This window comes from Pinus tabuliformis, chromosome 9 (genome assembly GCF_031772625.1).
Source record: "Pinus tabuliformis cultivar Carrire ecotype Pingquan chromosome 9, CPIR1, whole genome shotgun sequence".
NCBI lineage: Eukaryota > Viridiplantae > Streptophyta > Pinopsida > Pinales > Pinaceae > Pinus > Pinus tabuliformis.
The window spans coordinates 113,909,758-113,924,777 of NC_142307.1; the positions used below are offsets into that span (position 1 = coordinate 113,909,758).

Consider the following 15,020-nt stretch of genomic DNA (forward strand, 5'->3'; position numbering starts at 1 on the left):
CAGCAATGATCCACATCATTTAACATCCACTCAGCATCAACACGCAGCATATTCAGCGCTCCACGTATGAGAGACATACCTTCTCAGCACACCGCACAACAAACGCACCTTCAGCCCACGCAGCACTTGGTTATCAATACGCTTTGTCACTTGTGTTTGAAGCCCCCCACGCAGCAGCTACAGGGCACTCAACAGCGCAGTTCTCCACGCAGGTGTCAAATATTCCAACGTTTTGTTTAAAAAATATATATATCATATATCCACGCTGATATATAACATAACCACGCTGATATATAATAGATCCACGCTGTTTTTAACATATATATATTTCACAACGTAAGTTACCTGCACCAGATCGGATTACCTCCACCACGCACCAGCACCCGAACGGCTTTAAGGTAGCCAGCGCTCCACCTCCAGCAGTGCCGCTCCTCCAACGCGCTCTGATACCAATTGTTGGAGAGATGCACAGCTAAATTAAACAACAAGTAACACAGCAGGAAAAAATCAAGCACATAAGACACAGCTATTAACGTGGTTCACCCAACCAATCTGGGCTACGTCCACACAACATAGGCATCGGCAATTTATTAATCAAAAACAAGAGATTACATCAAGAAATCCTCACAAAACTCTCACCCTCTTAGCAAACATCCGAATGGTTGCCTGTTATATAGCATAGAGAATCTAACAGCCTCATTAACTCACTCACATCAAATATAGGAAGCATTAACTCCTTCCCAACAACCTGGAGCTAATCTAGGAACTGAATTTCTATTGTTGTCATTAGCTGAGATTTTTCCTATTTTGCTCCAAAACGGAAAATCTCAACAGCTTACTTGAAAGACTCCTTGACCCGAATTATTGCAGTATCAGAAGAGGCTAAGAAGCGGGGCATTTCAATGGGTGTGAAGCTTGTAAGCGGCGCATACCTGAATTTAGAAATTGGAATGGCTCAGTCATTGGGCGTGGCTTCCCCATTACATTCTTCGGTTACTGAGACACACAGCTGTTACAATGCCTGCGCTTCAATTATGCTGGAGAAGGTTGCTAAGGACGAAGCATCACTGCTACTCGCTACCCACAATATCGAATCTGGTATGCTGACTCTCATACTTTCAATTACTTTATTATTATTAATATGTAATAACAAAATGAGGGCCTAGTAGATTGATTTATAGTGTTAATGATTTCCCATGATCAGCAAAATCAGCGGTGGGTAAGGCTGAAGCATTGGGTATCGTGAAGAGGGAAGGTGGACTGCACTTTGCTCAGTTGAAGGGCATGGCGGAAAGCCTTTCGCTGGGTTTGTCCAAAGCGGGATTTGAAGTGAGCAAATATCTTCCGTTTGGGGCAGCAGGGGAATTGATGCAATATCTTATCAGAAGAGGCAATGAAAACCAAGCTATGATGGTTAAAAGACATCCGGACATGGAAGGAATCAGGTGTGTTATTCGATCACACATATGCATTATTGCGATTTGGGATATCTTTGTGATCGCTCTGTTAGATTTCATTACTTCTGCTTTGACTCTTTCTATCTTTTTTCTGGCAGGAAGGAGTTGCAACGGAGACCTCAAAATAGCCACATGGATTAGGATACGAATGATGTCCTTCAACACACTATCATTTTCTTTTCTCTTTGCTTGCAAAATTCTTTGTTTATAAGTGAAGGCAAAAGTACTGTGTTCATGTTATAATGTTATTTTGTTATAAGTTTTCCAACAAAATGGGACATAGTTTGATTTTTAAATTTTTTTTCATTAGAATAAAATCATGTGTTTTGCTTTATTTATAAATTATTAATTTTTTATCATTGTTATGTTTTATGTAAATAATTAATATAGTCATATAATCCTGATGTGTTATTTCAGTATTTTGGGTTTAATGTTGATTACTAAATATTGTTACATTAGTATTATTTATTATTATTTTCAGTTTTAAATAAATAAATTTCAAAGTATAAAGTTAATCTTAAAGATATATATAATATTATATAATATTTACAATGTGACTATATTATTATAAAAAATTCTAGTGTTATAAACATTTTTTAAAATTTTACATTTCAAACAAAAATTTTTATGTCAACAAATTTGATCCTTTTATATAAAATAATTTTTTCTAGAAAATTAAATATACTCCCTGGCGGCTTTTCTGGAATTTTCATCTCAACAAATTTGATCCCTTTATACAAAATAATTTAATTTTTTCTAGAAAATTAAATATAACTCCCTGGCGGCTTTGCCCAGAAAAGGCATAACATACAAAATGATTTAAACGTGCATGGGCCATAGACTTGTCCATGGTGATTGGTGGGTTTATCTACATTGAAGTACATATCACATTTTTCATAAGGTGTTATATTCCACCTATTAGAGGTTTAATCTTAAAATAAGTGGTGGATGTTAATCCTAAAATAAGAGGTTAAAGATGTTAAGTACAATTTATCAATAATTCGCCTAAACATTTTCTAGTTTGATCAACCTCGCGTATTCAACACAATATTGACAAAATATTTTAAGAAAAAAAAAACAAAATAGTTAAATAAAAATATTTTTATTTTTAATTTAATTAATTAATATTAAAAACATTGTAAATTATGAAAATATATTTAAAGATATGAGTTGTTACTTGATAATTTTTTTAATAAATAGATTAACATAATTAGATTTATAGTTATGTTTTGTCATAATTAGATTTATCTCAGAATTTTGTCCCATACAAATGCTTATGGAGCATTATTATTATCTTCTCCACACTTAAGTGACTTGCCACTTTGTTATAACATGCTTCCCAAATTAGCTTTGTATGCTTAGTTGAAGGAACAAAAAGGTGATGCATATAGTACAAAAGCGTATCCTAAAAGTAAAAGTTTTAAACATATTTACTTGCACCTAATGTATGATATGTAGCAGTGAAATGAGGGTCAATGACATATAATTGGGGCCACCCATAGGTATCATGCACATAGGAGTCAGGAACCATGGTTAACACTACACTTAGGGGTTTGGTAAGGTAGTTAGCAATATGGTTTATGCTATCCTTTATATAATTAATGTGTAAGTGGAGTTGTTGCAAGTATGTAGACCATTTATGATCGTTGCTAGTTTGTAACTTTTCTTTTGTTTGCATGAATAATAGAGTTGAATAAGAATATGATGAGCTAGAAATCCACTCCTAACTCTAGAAATGTAGAAAATCCCCAGTGGACTCAAAATCAAAGAAGGTTTCCTAGTATAAAGGGATAAGTGAATAGGGTTGTGGATAAATTTTCCTAGGATAAAGCAATAAGTTAATAGGGTTTTTGATAATGTTTGATAGACAAAGGGGTAAGTGATTAGGGTTCTGAATAAGGTTTGTCGATAGAAATAGGAAGTGTGTGCATATGCATATCATGGCTAACAGTAAGGAAGTGTATTAATGGATAAGAAATAACCATGGTGCCAATTCCATGTTAATGCCTAACCACTACCACATGCCATCCTACATGGTAGCCCTTGCTAAAAGTAGACATACTATAAATAGTAAATAGTAAAAATACTAGGATTACCTAAATGGTAGGAAATGTGGGCTAGGTAAGGTTAGGTGCTCATCTTGTACGGTTCCTTAGATGTTGGTGTTTCTCTTGACATCAACTCAATAGAAAAATCCACTTCCATTTGATGTGATAACTTTAAAATATTTGCTAGGAATACATCCAGAAACTGTTGCAAAACTTGATACCTCTTCAAGACTTCTGCATCCTCAACATCCTTACCTTTGTCACTGGAAATATGATCTGCAAACAATACACACCCTTTCCTGCTACTGCGCTTTGCCTGCATAATTGTAACCATTCTCATTGATGTAGGCTTCTTTTTACCTTGCAAGATTCTCCTTTCTCCATCATCATCCAGACACTCAATAGCCTTATCATAGTAGTCTACCTTAGTCCCGTGAATGTACAACCAATACATACCCAACAACATATTGTATGAACCCAAAAGAAGCACATTTAAATGTGCTGATGTAGACATACCATTCAAATCAAATGCACAAGATCTCACCCAATGATGAACTCTTTTCTTGGTACCTATAACCAACTGCACCAACAAAGACTTTGCATGCACTTCTTTATTCAAGCAAAACTTATCTACTAGGCCAGGACTAATATCACTATAGTTAGATCACAAAGCTTACCTTCCATCTTGATAATAGATTCTTGATGATCAACCTTTCTATTATATAATGCTGCATAAATCTGAGAAATGCTATGTCCAACATACCCAACTGTTTGCGCCTCCTAAGCACTATAAATATGAGGTCTACCACCTTGATACTGCATACAATCTCTCCTACAATGATCCTTACCACAAGAGGAACACTGCAAAGGCTTCTTGAAATCACCCTTGTTCTTCTCCCCAGACCGAAATCCCTGTCCTTTTTCAACTCCATTGAACTTTTTGTGCGACACTGCATTCTCCTTATCATTTGCATCCTAAGGTTTTCCTCTCTTCTTAGCCCAATTCCTTGATTCCACTCATTACCTTTCCAATCCTTCTTAGACTCAGTCTTGCACTTTTATTACTCATAACAATGCTTCAACTTCCTGATGGTTTCCTCCAACTATTTAGGTTCATCAATCATATCGACAATCCATTGATGAATCTCTGAATCTTTACTTTCTCCTCCTTAGGATAAGGCACATATCTCAACAATTCCAAGGATCTGCTAGTATACTCATCATCATTCATAGATCCCATCTTCAACTCATAGATGCTTCTTCCTTTTCCTTATCATCATGTTTTAGATAGATACTTCTTCCTAAAAAGTCTCTCGAACTCACTCCAAGTTAACTTTTCTTCTTGAATGCCTCTGACATTCTTTACATCTTCCCACCAAATTTATGCTTTTCCTTTAAGATTGAAAGTAGCTATATTGGCTTTCATATTTTCTAAATAATCATGCAATCTGAAAAACTTATTCGTCCCAAGAAACCAAGCTTTTGCATCTTGTGACTTCTTCATTTCTCCATCAAATGTAGGAGGCTTTTATTTCTTGAAATCCTATGGCAAGTGCTACTTATCACTCCTATATGTATGGTGGAAGTGATGACAATGATGTATCTATGAACCATAACTAGAATAAAATCCACGTTCATTACCCCTACTATCAGGTGTATCCAAGAATCGACCATCTCTGACTATGTGATCCCTTTCAAAAATGTATCATGATTGAGACCTGCTCCCATATGCCCGAGTAGTCGTTTCCTCCTATCCATTTCTAATATTAAGTTTTCCCCATCTCTGCAAATATGATAGACTTCGAAGGATGACTGCATTAACTTTCGCTTTCTTCTCCTGTGCCCTGTCAAGTCTTTTCTATGACTGAATGATCCTACCATTATCCACCTTACAAATTCTAATGTCTACTTTCAAACTTCTCAAGGTATCTTTGATGTCAGGGGAGTACTCATTTCCATGTTATTCATCTAATCTGTAGGGAGAATCACATGAATTGTAGTCCACTATTCTATTAGTCATTTTGACCTTCTACCTCCTGCAAATGTGCCATGTTAGATAAAAAAACATAAACATAATAAAACATAACTTTAGGGGAGGATATATCGTCTGCACAAATCAGTCCATATTAACATGATATAGGTATATACATAATTACACCGACATATCAATCATCTCAACGTCAAAACCATAAAAGTCATCATGCATGACAACACAAGACTATAGCTTCACATGATGACCACAAATACAATATGCATGTCTAGCATACTATGCATGCATAACAATAAATCTAACCCATCCAATCCAAGTGCTTGAACCTAGAAGCTATGATACCACCATGTAACCAAACTTCCCACATTTACCCAATTTAATTGGCCTGCCAGGGTAAACATGAGTCGAAGAGTTACTATTACATGACCTTACCTCCCATCTCCAGTTAAGGAAGTGGGGTCTATAACTGACGAAAAACTAGCAACTCACAACATTCCTCAGGGCTACAGGACACTTAAGGGCCAAAGAACCACCCCAAGAGACCAAAACCTGAGTTGGCGCTCCTTTTCACTAACCTAGTATCCCAACCGCATGTATGATAAGGCATGGGTGTGGTTGAAGGCCTCTAACCGCATGCACAACGTTGCTTCCATGTGGTTGTCACCCAACTTGCATAGTTCAGAGGGTACAGTCCTTACAGCCGAGCCACAATTCCATGTCAGCCTCTAGACCACTGCCTAAGACTTTCCATAATGATTATTGACATGAGGATAAAGCTAAAAATTTCAAACTTGAGTCAGAAACTTGACCTAGACTTCTTAGAACACACTAGACATTTTTTCAAACACATGGAAAATAGGTAAGATATAGGTCATGAATGCATATCCGATCATAATAGTTTGAGATTCATCTAAGAATCACCAAGAAGTCTATATGCTCTCTCCACATGAGCCATAGATAATACACATCATATAACCAACATATAGCCAAAAAGTAACCAACATAGAGATCATGGCAATCCAACCATAATATCACAACATAATCACTACAAATATACATTAATCACAATAGAAAAATAACTCTAATTAATATATTAAAATACCAACCATGGCAGGGACTTCCACATACCACCCGACCATAGATTGGGCTAAACCAAACCTCTCTTTCAACCAATCACCCTTGCGCCATATTCCAAGAATGAATGTGGGATCTCATGGAATAAACCAAATCAAAACCAAACCAATGATTATAGAGGCCAAACTACCTCAACCCTCAACCATTATGATTCCACCTCTACGTTCGGACATCACTAACACTAACCATATTGGTATCTACCTAAGTTGTCCATGGCTTCAGGAACTTGTAACTCAACCCACATCCTTGCAGGGCTCCATAGCGTTTGTCCAACCCTACTCCACAGACTAGTAACTCAACCCACCAAGGGTTCTAGAGAGTTTGTCCCAACTTAGGCTCTAGGATTAGTAACTCAACCCAAGTTGTTCCAAGGCTTCTAGAGTGTTTGTTCCAACCCAAAACCGTAAGGAACATGAGAACCAATAAGAAAAAATAATCAAGTGTAAAATCCCACAACATCATGGCTATCCGGGAAATGGCAAGGAAAGGTGGTGAGCCCTGGTATTGCACCGAGAATGATGCAAATACCAAGGGCTTCTCAAGTCAAATTATTAACCTGGAGTTCATACAAACTTAGAGGTGACAATGTTATATACATAACATATAGGATTCCACTCATGCCACCCTTAGTTATGACATTGGCTCAAAAGTGCTCAAGGACCATTCCTCTTACTGAATTAGAATGAAAGATTGTTGAGAAAGGTACAATTGGAAGTTACTTCTAGCTATGAAAGTGGAAATGCCATTGAATCAACTTGTAAATGTTAGCTAATCAATTCATTAAAGGACAAAGGCTAATCTACTTGCAGAAAGAAAGTTATTTTATTTTGCAAATCCATCAAACTACCAAATCTACTTGCAGAAAGGAAACTATTTTGTCTTGCATAATTTATCAAACTACCAATCAGGATTGCATGTACCATCTACCTAGTTCACACTTTCTTGTAAATCAGTAACCTACTTGCATCATGCTTGTGATAAAAAAACTAACTCTACTCTGTTTTCGTAGTGAAGAAAAGGAATGGTTGGAGTGGCTAGGAGCTTCCCCTGATCATCAAATCATAGTTGGGGGTTATTATTCATCTAGACTAAGTCAAAGTTGCATTGGGGATCAAAATTGGTGATGGAAAGTGGTGCTACATGTTTACTACAAGCGATTGCTACAGGAGGGCATCCGAGTGGCTTTTGGAGGTGAAAATGATGTCTCGAGGGTATGGGATGTTGGTTTGAGCCCCTAGCCAAGCTCAAGACCTCTCAGAGGCATGTCTTGCACTAGGATGAGTGCTCTCGGTATATTAGGAAAAATGACTTATAAACCAGGGTTTTGGGATAAAATTTGGAGGTGGAAAGAGAAGATGAAGGAGATCAATATGGAAGTGGTAAAGGTGCCCTTCCCTGCAGATCGAAAAAAGCTTGCAATCAATCACATGCATGCATCCATTTATGATTAACAAAATGAGATAACTTATGATGGAAAAGATGAGTTGAATTTAAATCACATCTAGTTTATGCCATAACACTGATCTAATCACTAAACTGACTTCTAAGCTACAAAATCAAATGTAAAATAGGAAAAATAACACTAATATACTTCCAAGAAATCATAAACACAATATTTTTGGACTGTGGTTGTGAATCCTTCCACTCATTCTCCCATAAGAGAGGTGATGTAGAGGCTACAACCACAAGTTTTTATAGATTAATCTCTACTGAAATGAAAGAAACTATGAACTACTTTGAATCAAGAAGAAACATAAGTACAAAAAGAGGGACCAAATCCTTTGGGTTGGGCCCAAACCCAAGGGTATCAACCCTTTGAAACTAACTCAGATGCAACTTAAAATCCAACTTCTCAATATCAAAAAGTGCACGTCTAATACATCACATAAAAATTCAAAGTAACAATTTTGAGCTTGAAGCTCAATAGCTACACCTAGCTGAATAATAATAATAATAATAAATAAATAAAAATTAAAAATAAATAAAAATAAAAATAAAAAATTGAATCCTAATGAGCTCCTCTTCTTGTTTATTTATACAAAAGTGTAGTTGAAGCAACTCCCTTGAAAGTAGGAGCGGTTCCCTCCTTGATCTCGAAAATGGTGGATCTTGTCCTTCTTGAGCTTCACTTGGACTAGGATTCACTCAGTTTCCAATGAATTTGAACTGGTGATAGAGGATATTGTGATCCCAAGATGAGTTTAGGGAGTTAAGGAGGTGGACAAACCCCCTAGATTCTCTCCTATTTGTCTCCATTAAGCCCCTACATAGTAATAGCCTAAAAAATGCTTCTTTTTCTTGCAATTAAACGACATTAGGCCACATACTATGAAAAACACCTTTTACTTCTCTTACTAATCATAATATAACAAAAATGTAAATTAATGTGAGAGAAAGATAGTTTTAAGGCTGGAGGATGGCACAATGATCTTCAAAATATACCTATTGATGGGACTCATCACAAGGCTCAAACCGTTGTCAATATAGACAAGTCTCCATGCCAATGACAACACCTAACCATAAAGTCACATGCATTTACCATGCACCCATAAAGCAATCTTGCCATGGCTGTTGATCCCCCTGTCTCCTTGCGCTTCCCTGTTTTGCTTTGTCTTCTTTCTCTAATTTGAGTGAATGTTATGGTGCTTCAAACATGCTCCAAGAATGTTCTAAGTGTGCAAGAGTATGAGAGAATGAAAGAGTAGACAAGAAATCCAAAGCTAAACTAACAAAAAGTTGTGAATTGATCCCCATAGGCCTTTTTATCATTGAGGCCTCTATTTTCTTCATTTTCGTCTATTTCAGAAATAAAATTCCAATTAATGCCTCTTTTCCTTTGCCAATTTCCATAGCCATTAATTAATCACCAATGATACCCATCATTATGATCTACCAAACATTCAACTTGGAATAAGTATCCCATAACCGTGGTCTTATTTTTATTTACAAGGGAAATCAACCAGGGGTTGTTACAAATATAATGCCTTGATGGTAGATATTAGATTGTGAACATGGTTCATTAGATTCGATGCCCTTTCTCATGTTTATGTAGGATCAACTAATACAATGGATTATACATTTTCACTAGGTATTGGATTTATTTATACCCTAGATGTTGGATCAAATGTTGATTATATAAATAAAAAAGATAATATTTTAGTAATTTATCAGATTTGTTGTGAATAATTTCTCCAGCAGAATATCCATAGTAGTTTATATATCATATTGGTATCAAAGCATTCTTCTTTGGGGAATCTCATGGGAATTTGTTGGGGATCCAAGAACTAGTTTAAGAAGAAAGTTATAGAACCCTAACCATGGCCAAAACGTCTATTCATAATAACCCTAATATATAAAAAGAGAGATTTACAAGATTTGAGGCACATGTTGTTGACATTAGGTGTAATGTGAACCTCCTTATGGTGGCTCTAGTAAATACGAATAGAATCAAAGAAGATGGGGGTTCCAACTAAGAGGATAGATTAGAAGGGAAATTGAGGGATCATGAAGGCCCAAAAAATGAGTCAAGGAAAGAAACTGAGAAAAAGAAGCTAAGTTCGAGTGCCATTAACCATTTATAGTCCCTATTCAAGATGAAAGTGAATGTTTACATAAATCCATACCAATGTGATTTGGATGCCTTGAAATTAAATCACTAATTGCAACAATTAGAAGTTTATTTTAGCATTCGCTATATAGATGAGGAGTAGAAAATATAATTTGCTAGACTAAAGTAAGAGGGCCATGCTCTAACCTAGTGTGAAAGCCATGGAGACGCTTAGGCTAGAGGATGATCCCCCAATAACTAAGTGAGAGGACTTCAAAACCCCCACAAAGTCTTAATTTTACCCTATTGGGTATGTACAGGGCCAATGGATCCAATGACACTACTTTAGGCAAAGGAACAAAAAAAATATACAAGATTATACCACTTAGTTTGGGATAATGTTCATAATGTTGGGCATCTCTCTTAGGATGATATATGTGCTTCTTAAGTATCTAAGGGGTCAATGCAACCATTTACAAAAGAAAGTGATGTTATTTAAGCAAATAATAGTGAGTTAGGCTAATGTACAAGCAAAATATCTAGAAAGCACAGGCCAAAACAAAGGGAAATCAAGTGGTTCAAAGCATAAAGAGTACCAGGAAGATTCCAAGGAAGGGAATAGGAAGCGAGGAGTGGTTTATAAAATATCATGTATATTCCATTGGAAAATTCATCACAATGGATATGATAATATTATATTAAAAAAATTGAAATTCTACACTATTATAGTTTTGTTAAATTTCTAGATCTATAGATTTTACTGTAATTAGTGCATGCGTGTAAATGGAAATTATGCAGAAAATAAAGAATAGAAAAATAAAAATTCACACACACACACACATAAGACACAAGATATGCTTTGGGAAACACTTTCAGGAGAAAACCCAATTGGAAGGTGAAGTCGCTCTACTCTCTTTCTCTGTTTGTAAATATGGCTATAGGTACAAAGAAGTATGGCCTATGACCTATGGGCTACTACAATGCACAAATCCTATTTGTATGCTCTACCTCCTATCCCTCTTGTCTATTTTTTTCTCAGCTATGGAACAAATGCACTCAAAGTAATGGAATGCCCCTTCCTCCTAATGGATCGATTATAACATAGCTCCATAGCCTACTCGTGGTTAAGTTTGACTACCTCAACTCTTAACCAAAGTTACAATATAGACTCTTTGGAACCTATGTCTAACTCATCCTGGGTATATTGATTTGGAACCTCTGTCTAACTCATCCTATAACATGCACAACTTAGTCCTGAGTAAGGCCGGACCGACAATATACATCCACATGTTATCTGCACTGCTGACTGTGAGCATTAATTGATCAAAGTACGCATTGAGCTCTAGTTTGACTTGGTTCTTCTCTTTTACCTTAGTGAGCATACCAATTGACGAGGTGCAAAAGTTTTTGACCACAACATCCAATCTCTTGAACAACTATTCCTACGAAGCCTCAAGACTGGTGATGAGAGGCGGGAGTTCCTCATAGTTCCGGATCAAACTTCGGATGCGTGATTTTTTCAACTCTACCCGTGGCTTCATCATCTTGTGCAAGTGAAGCGGGGCTCCCTTATACCTCATTATTCATGTCTGTCCATGATCAAAATTGGTATGTATATATGTGAGTGTTCATGCTATCTTGGTGTAGCACTGCTGATGACCATGTAGATGGAAAACTACCGTGTGCACAGTGATGAACTTGTCATACGTGTTGGGTTGTGTTATATTCTTTCCATGACTAGCAGGGGGGTCACAGGGGGGTAGAAAACCCCGTTGTCAGGGGGTATGCATAGGTCTCCCCTGCACGGGGTCTAGGGGGCAACGCCTAAAGAGTTTTTTTTTTCAGACCCTATATTATCTGTGGTTTTGTGCATGGATTTCGCACATGGTTTTGGGCGCAACGGTTTTCAGTACATGGTATTATGTAGATTCGATCAAGAGAACTACAATTATGTTCTAATCCAGGGTTAATGGATTCTTTGGCATGTATATATATGTATTGTAACATTGAAAGGAACATAATGAAAAATCAATCTAGTGGTCCCAATTTTGGTATCTAGGGTAAAATATTTGTGTATATTTGTTTTATGTGTTATGCTCTCGCCTTTGTTTATTTTCTATTTTTAGAATTCGTATGCAGGTAATTTGTGTACGGGGTTAAAAACTACATTTGGTATCAAAGTTGTTTTGGCTTCAAGGGGATGCCTTTGCTACTGAGGGTTTTTTGCTCGGGCCTGTGGTAGACCCTGTTCAGTGGGAGATCTGCAGGATTGATTCTTGTGGTGAAAGAAGATGGAAAGCAGTGGAAAGATAAAGATCAAAAAATTTAATGGTTAGAGTTTTGAGTTGTGGAAACTCAAGATGGAGGATCTGTTGGTGGATAAAGATCAGTGGATCACAGTAGATCCGAGTACTAAACCAACATGAGTGTCTGATGAAGAATGGAAGAAGTTGGATCGGAAGGCAAAAATCACAATACAATTGTGTGTCTCAGATTTAGTATTGTTGAATGTATCAAGGGAATCTACGACGAAGGCTTTATGGGACAAGTTAGTGACTTTATACCAATCTAAGTCTTTGGTGAATAAATTGTTCCTACGGAAAAAGTTGTATAACTTGAGGATGAAAGATGGAGACTCGGTGATAGAGCATCTGAACGCATTTAATACTCTGGTAAGTCAATTATTATCTGTTGATATTAAAATTTCAAATGAATATAAGTGCATTAGTTTGTTTTGTTCTCTACCAGATTCATGGGATAGTCTGGTTATTACAATAGGGAGCAATGCAACTACCTTGCAGTTTGATGAAATAGTCTCATCCTTGCTGACGGAGGAGATGAGATGGAGAAATATGGAGAGGTAGAATGGTGATGCTTTGTCTATATGAGGACGGTCCCACAAAAGAAACAAAAATAAGTCATCGAGTGGCAGATTTAAATCTCTAGGAAAATTTGTAAAGGTGTGCTGGAAATGCGGAAAGGAAGGGCACTACAAAAGGGACTGTAAATATAAAGCCCCTGAAAAAGGAAAGGGATCTGATGATGCTCCTTCTACAGAGGCAAAAACCACCTCAGATGAAGGTGGGGATGCGTACTTGGCTTCTTCTTCAAGTACACATGTAGATCATGAGGCATGGTTGATTGACTGAGGTGCATCCTTTCGCTTCACTCCCCATAGAGAGTGGTTCTGCGAGTATGAGAAATATGATGGTGGTGATGTATTCTTAGGGGATGATAGGAATTATAGAATCATTGGTCATGGAAAAGTAAAGTTGAAGTTGCAAGGTGGAAGGATTAGAACACTTCTGGGTGTTCTGCATATTCCTTCATTGGCCATAAATCTTATTTCTATAAGCAAGATGGATGATACTGGTGTAAAAACAATGTTCGAGAAAGATATCTGCAAGATGGTTTGGGGAGCGCTGATATTGATGCGGGGAGTTCGGATTAGAACTCTGTACAAGCTGCAAGGTAGCACTATTATTGATGGGTGCAATAGTTCTGTGGTTCCTGAAAGTGGAGCAGAAAATCTAGTGGTCTCTGGAGAAAATACCATGCTATGGCATCAAAGGCTTGGACATATTAGAGAGAAGGGCCTTCGAATACTTCATGGTAAAGGTATGACTAATAGCTCTCTGGATTTTTATTTCTGTGAAAATTGTGTATATGGGAAGTAGAATCTGGTGAACTTCCCCTCTGGTGGTAAAAGGGCGAAACAAATATTAGAGCTTGTTCATAGTGATGTGTTTGGACCTGTGAAGGTTCCATCACTGGGTAAGTCTATGTACTATGTATCGTTTATAGATGACTTCTCAAGGAATACATGAATATATTTCCTCAAGAAGAAATTTGAAGTCTTTGACATGTTTAAAGAATTTAAGGCTCTGGTGGAGAACCATATAGAGAAGAAGATAAAGGTGTTGAGCACATATAACAATGGAGACTTTTGTAAGAAGGAATTTGAAGAATTCTATAAGAAGTGTGGTATAGCATGACAAAAGACTACTCCATACACACCTCAACAAAATGGAGTTGTAGAAAGAATGAACAAGAGGTTGATGGAAAGGGCAAGAAGCATGCTCAATGGTGCCCGGTTAGGACATGAATTCTGGGCAGAGGCAATGGAGATTGCATTTTACCTGGTCAACAAATCACCTTCATCAGCGTTGGAGGATAATACTCCACAAGAGATATAGAATGACAAGAAACCTTCTCTTTCACATATGAGGGTATTTGGATGTGATGCATATGTAAATGTTCCAAAGGAGAAAAGAACAAAGTTGGATAATAAATCTGAAAAGTGCATCTTTATTGGGTATAAGGATGGTTTAAAGGGTTATAAGCTTTGGAACCCAGTAACAAGGAAGGTTGTGTATAGCCGAGATGTGGTGCTCAGAGAGGGGAAAGATGTTATTAAACATGAAGTCCAACCAAAGGAACCTAAGAAGATAGAGTTTGAGCTTAAGGAGGAAGAATCAAACTCTACAGCAGAAGAGGAATCAAAAGATGAAGATCCACAAACTCCGGTTGTGAGAAGATCAATTCGAGAAAGAAGGTAGCCAGAAAGGTATACTCCATCTGATTTCTGTTCAAATTTTTCTTTGTATATTACTGATGATGATCCCAGAATTTGAAGGAAGTAGTAGATTCAGAGGATGAAAAACTCTAGAAAGAGGCCATGGTTGATGAAGTGGCTTCTTTGCACAAAAATGAGGCTTTGGATTTGGTGGAGTTGCCAACTAGAAGGAAACTCATTGGCAACAAATGGGTGTTTAAGAAGAAGACAAATGCAGAAGGAAATGTGGAGAAATACAAAGCTTGGTAGGTAGCAAAAGGTTATTTTC

General features: G+C 36.9%; 1 protein-coding gene across 1 annotated transcript; it reads left to right on the forward strand.

Moving 5' to 3' along the window:
- Positions 1-902: 902 nt before the first annotated feature.
- LOC149147346 (proline dehydrogenase 1, mitochondrial-like) lies at positions 903-1,598 on the forward strand. Its single transcript, XM_089441804.1, has 3 exons — positions 903-1,098; positions 1,205-1,445; positions 1,556-1,598. The coding sequence occupies exons 1-3, from the start codon at positions 903-905 to the stop codon at positions 1,596-1,598; spliced, it is 480 nt and encodes a 159-aa protein (XP_089297930.1).
- Positions 1,599-15,020: the final 13,422 nt, after the last annotated feature.

Coding starts and splice junctions, on each gene's coding strand:
- LOC149147346 (XM_089441804.1), top strand. CDS start 903: ATGGGTGTGAAGCTTGTAAGCGGCGCATACCTGAATTTAGAAATTGGA. Junction 1,099..1,204: donor TACCCACAATATCGAATCTG/GTATGCTGACTC, acceptor TCCCATGATCAG/CAAAATCAGCGGTGGGTAAG. Junction 1,446..1,555: donor CCGGACATGGAAGGAATCAG/GTGTGTTATTCG, acceptor TTTTTCTGGCAG/GAAGGAGTTGCAACGGAGAC.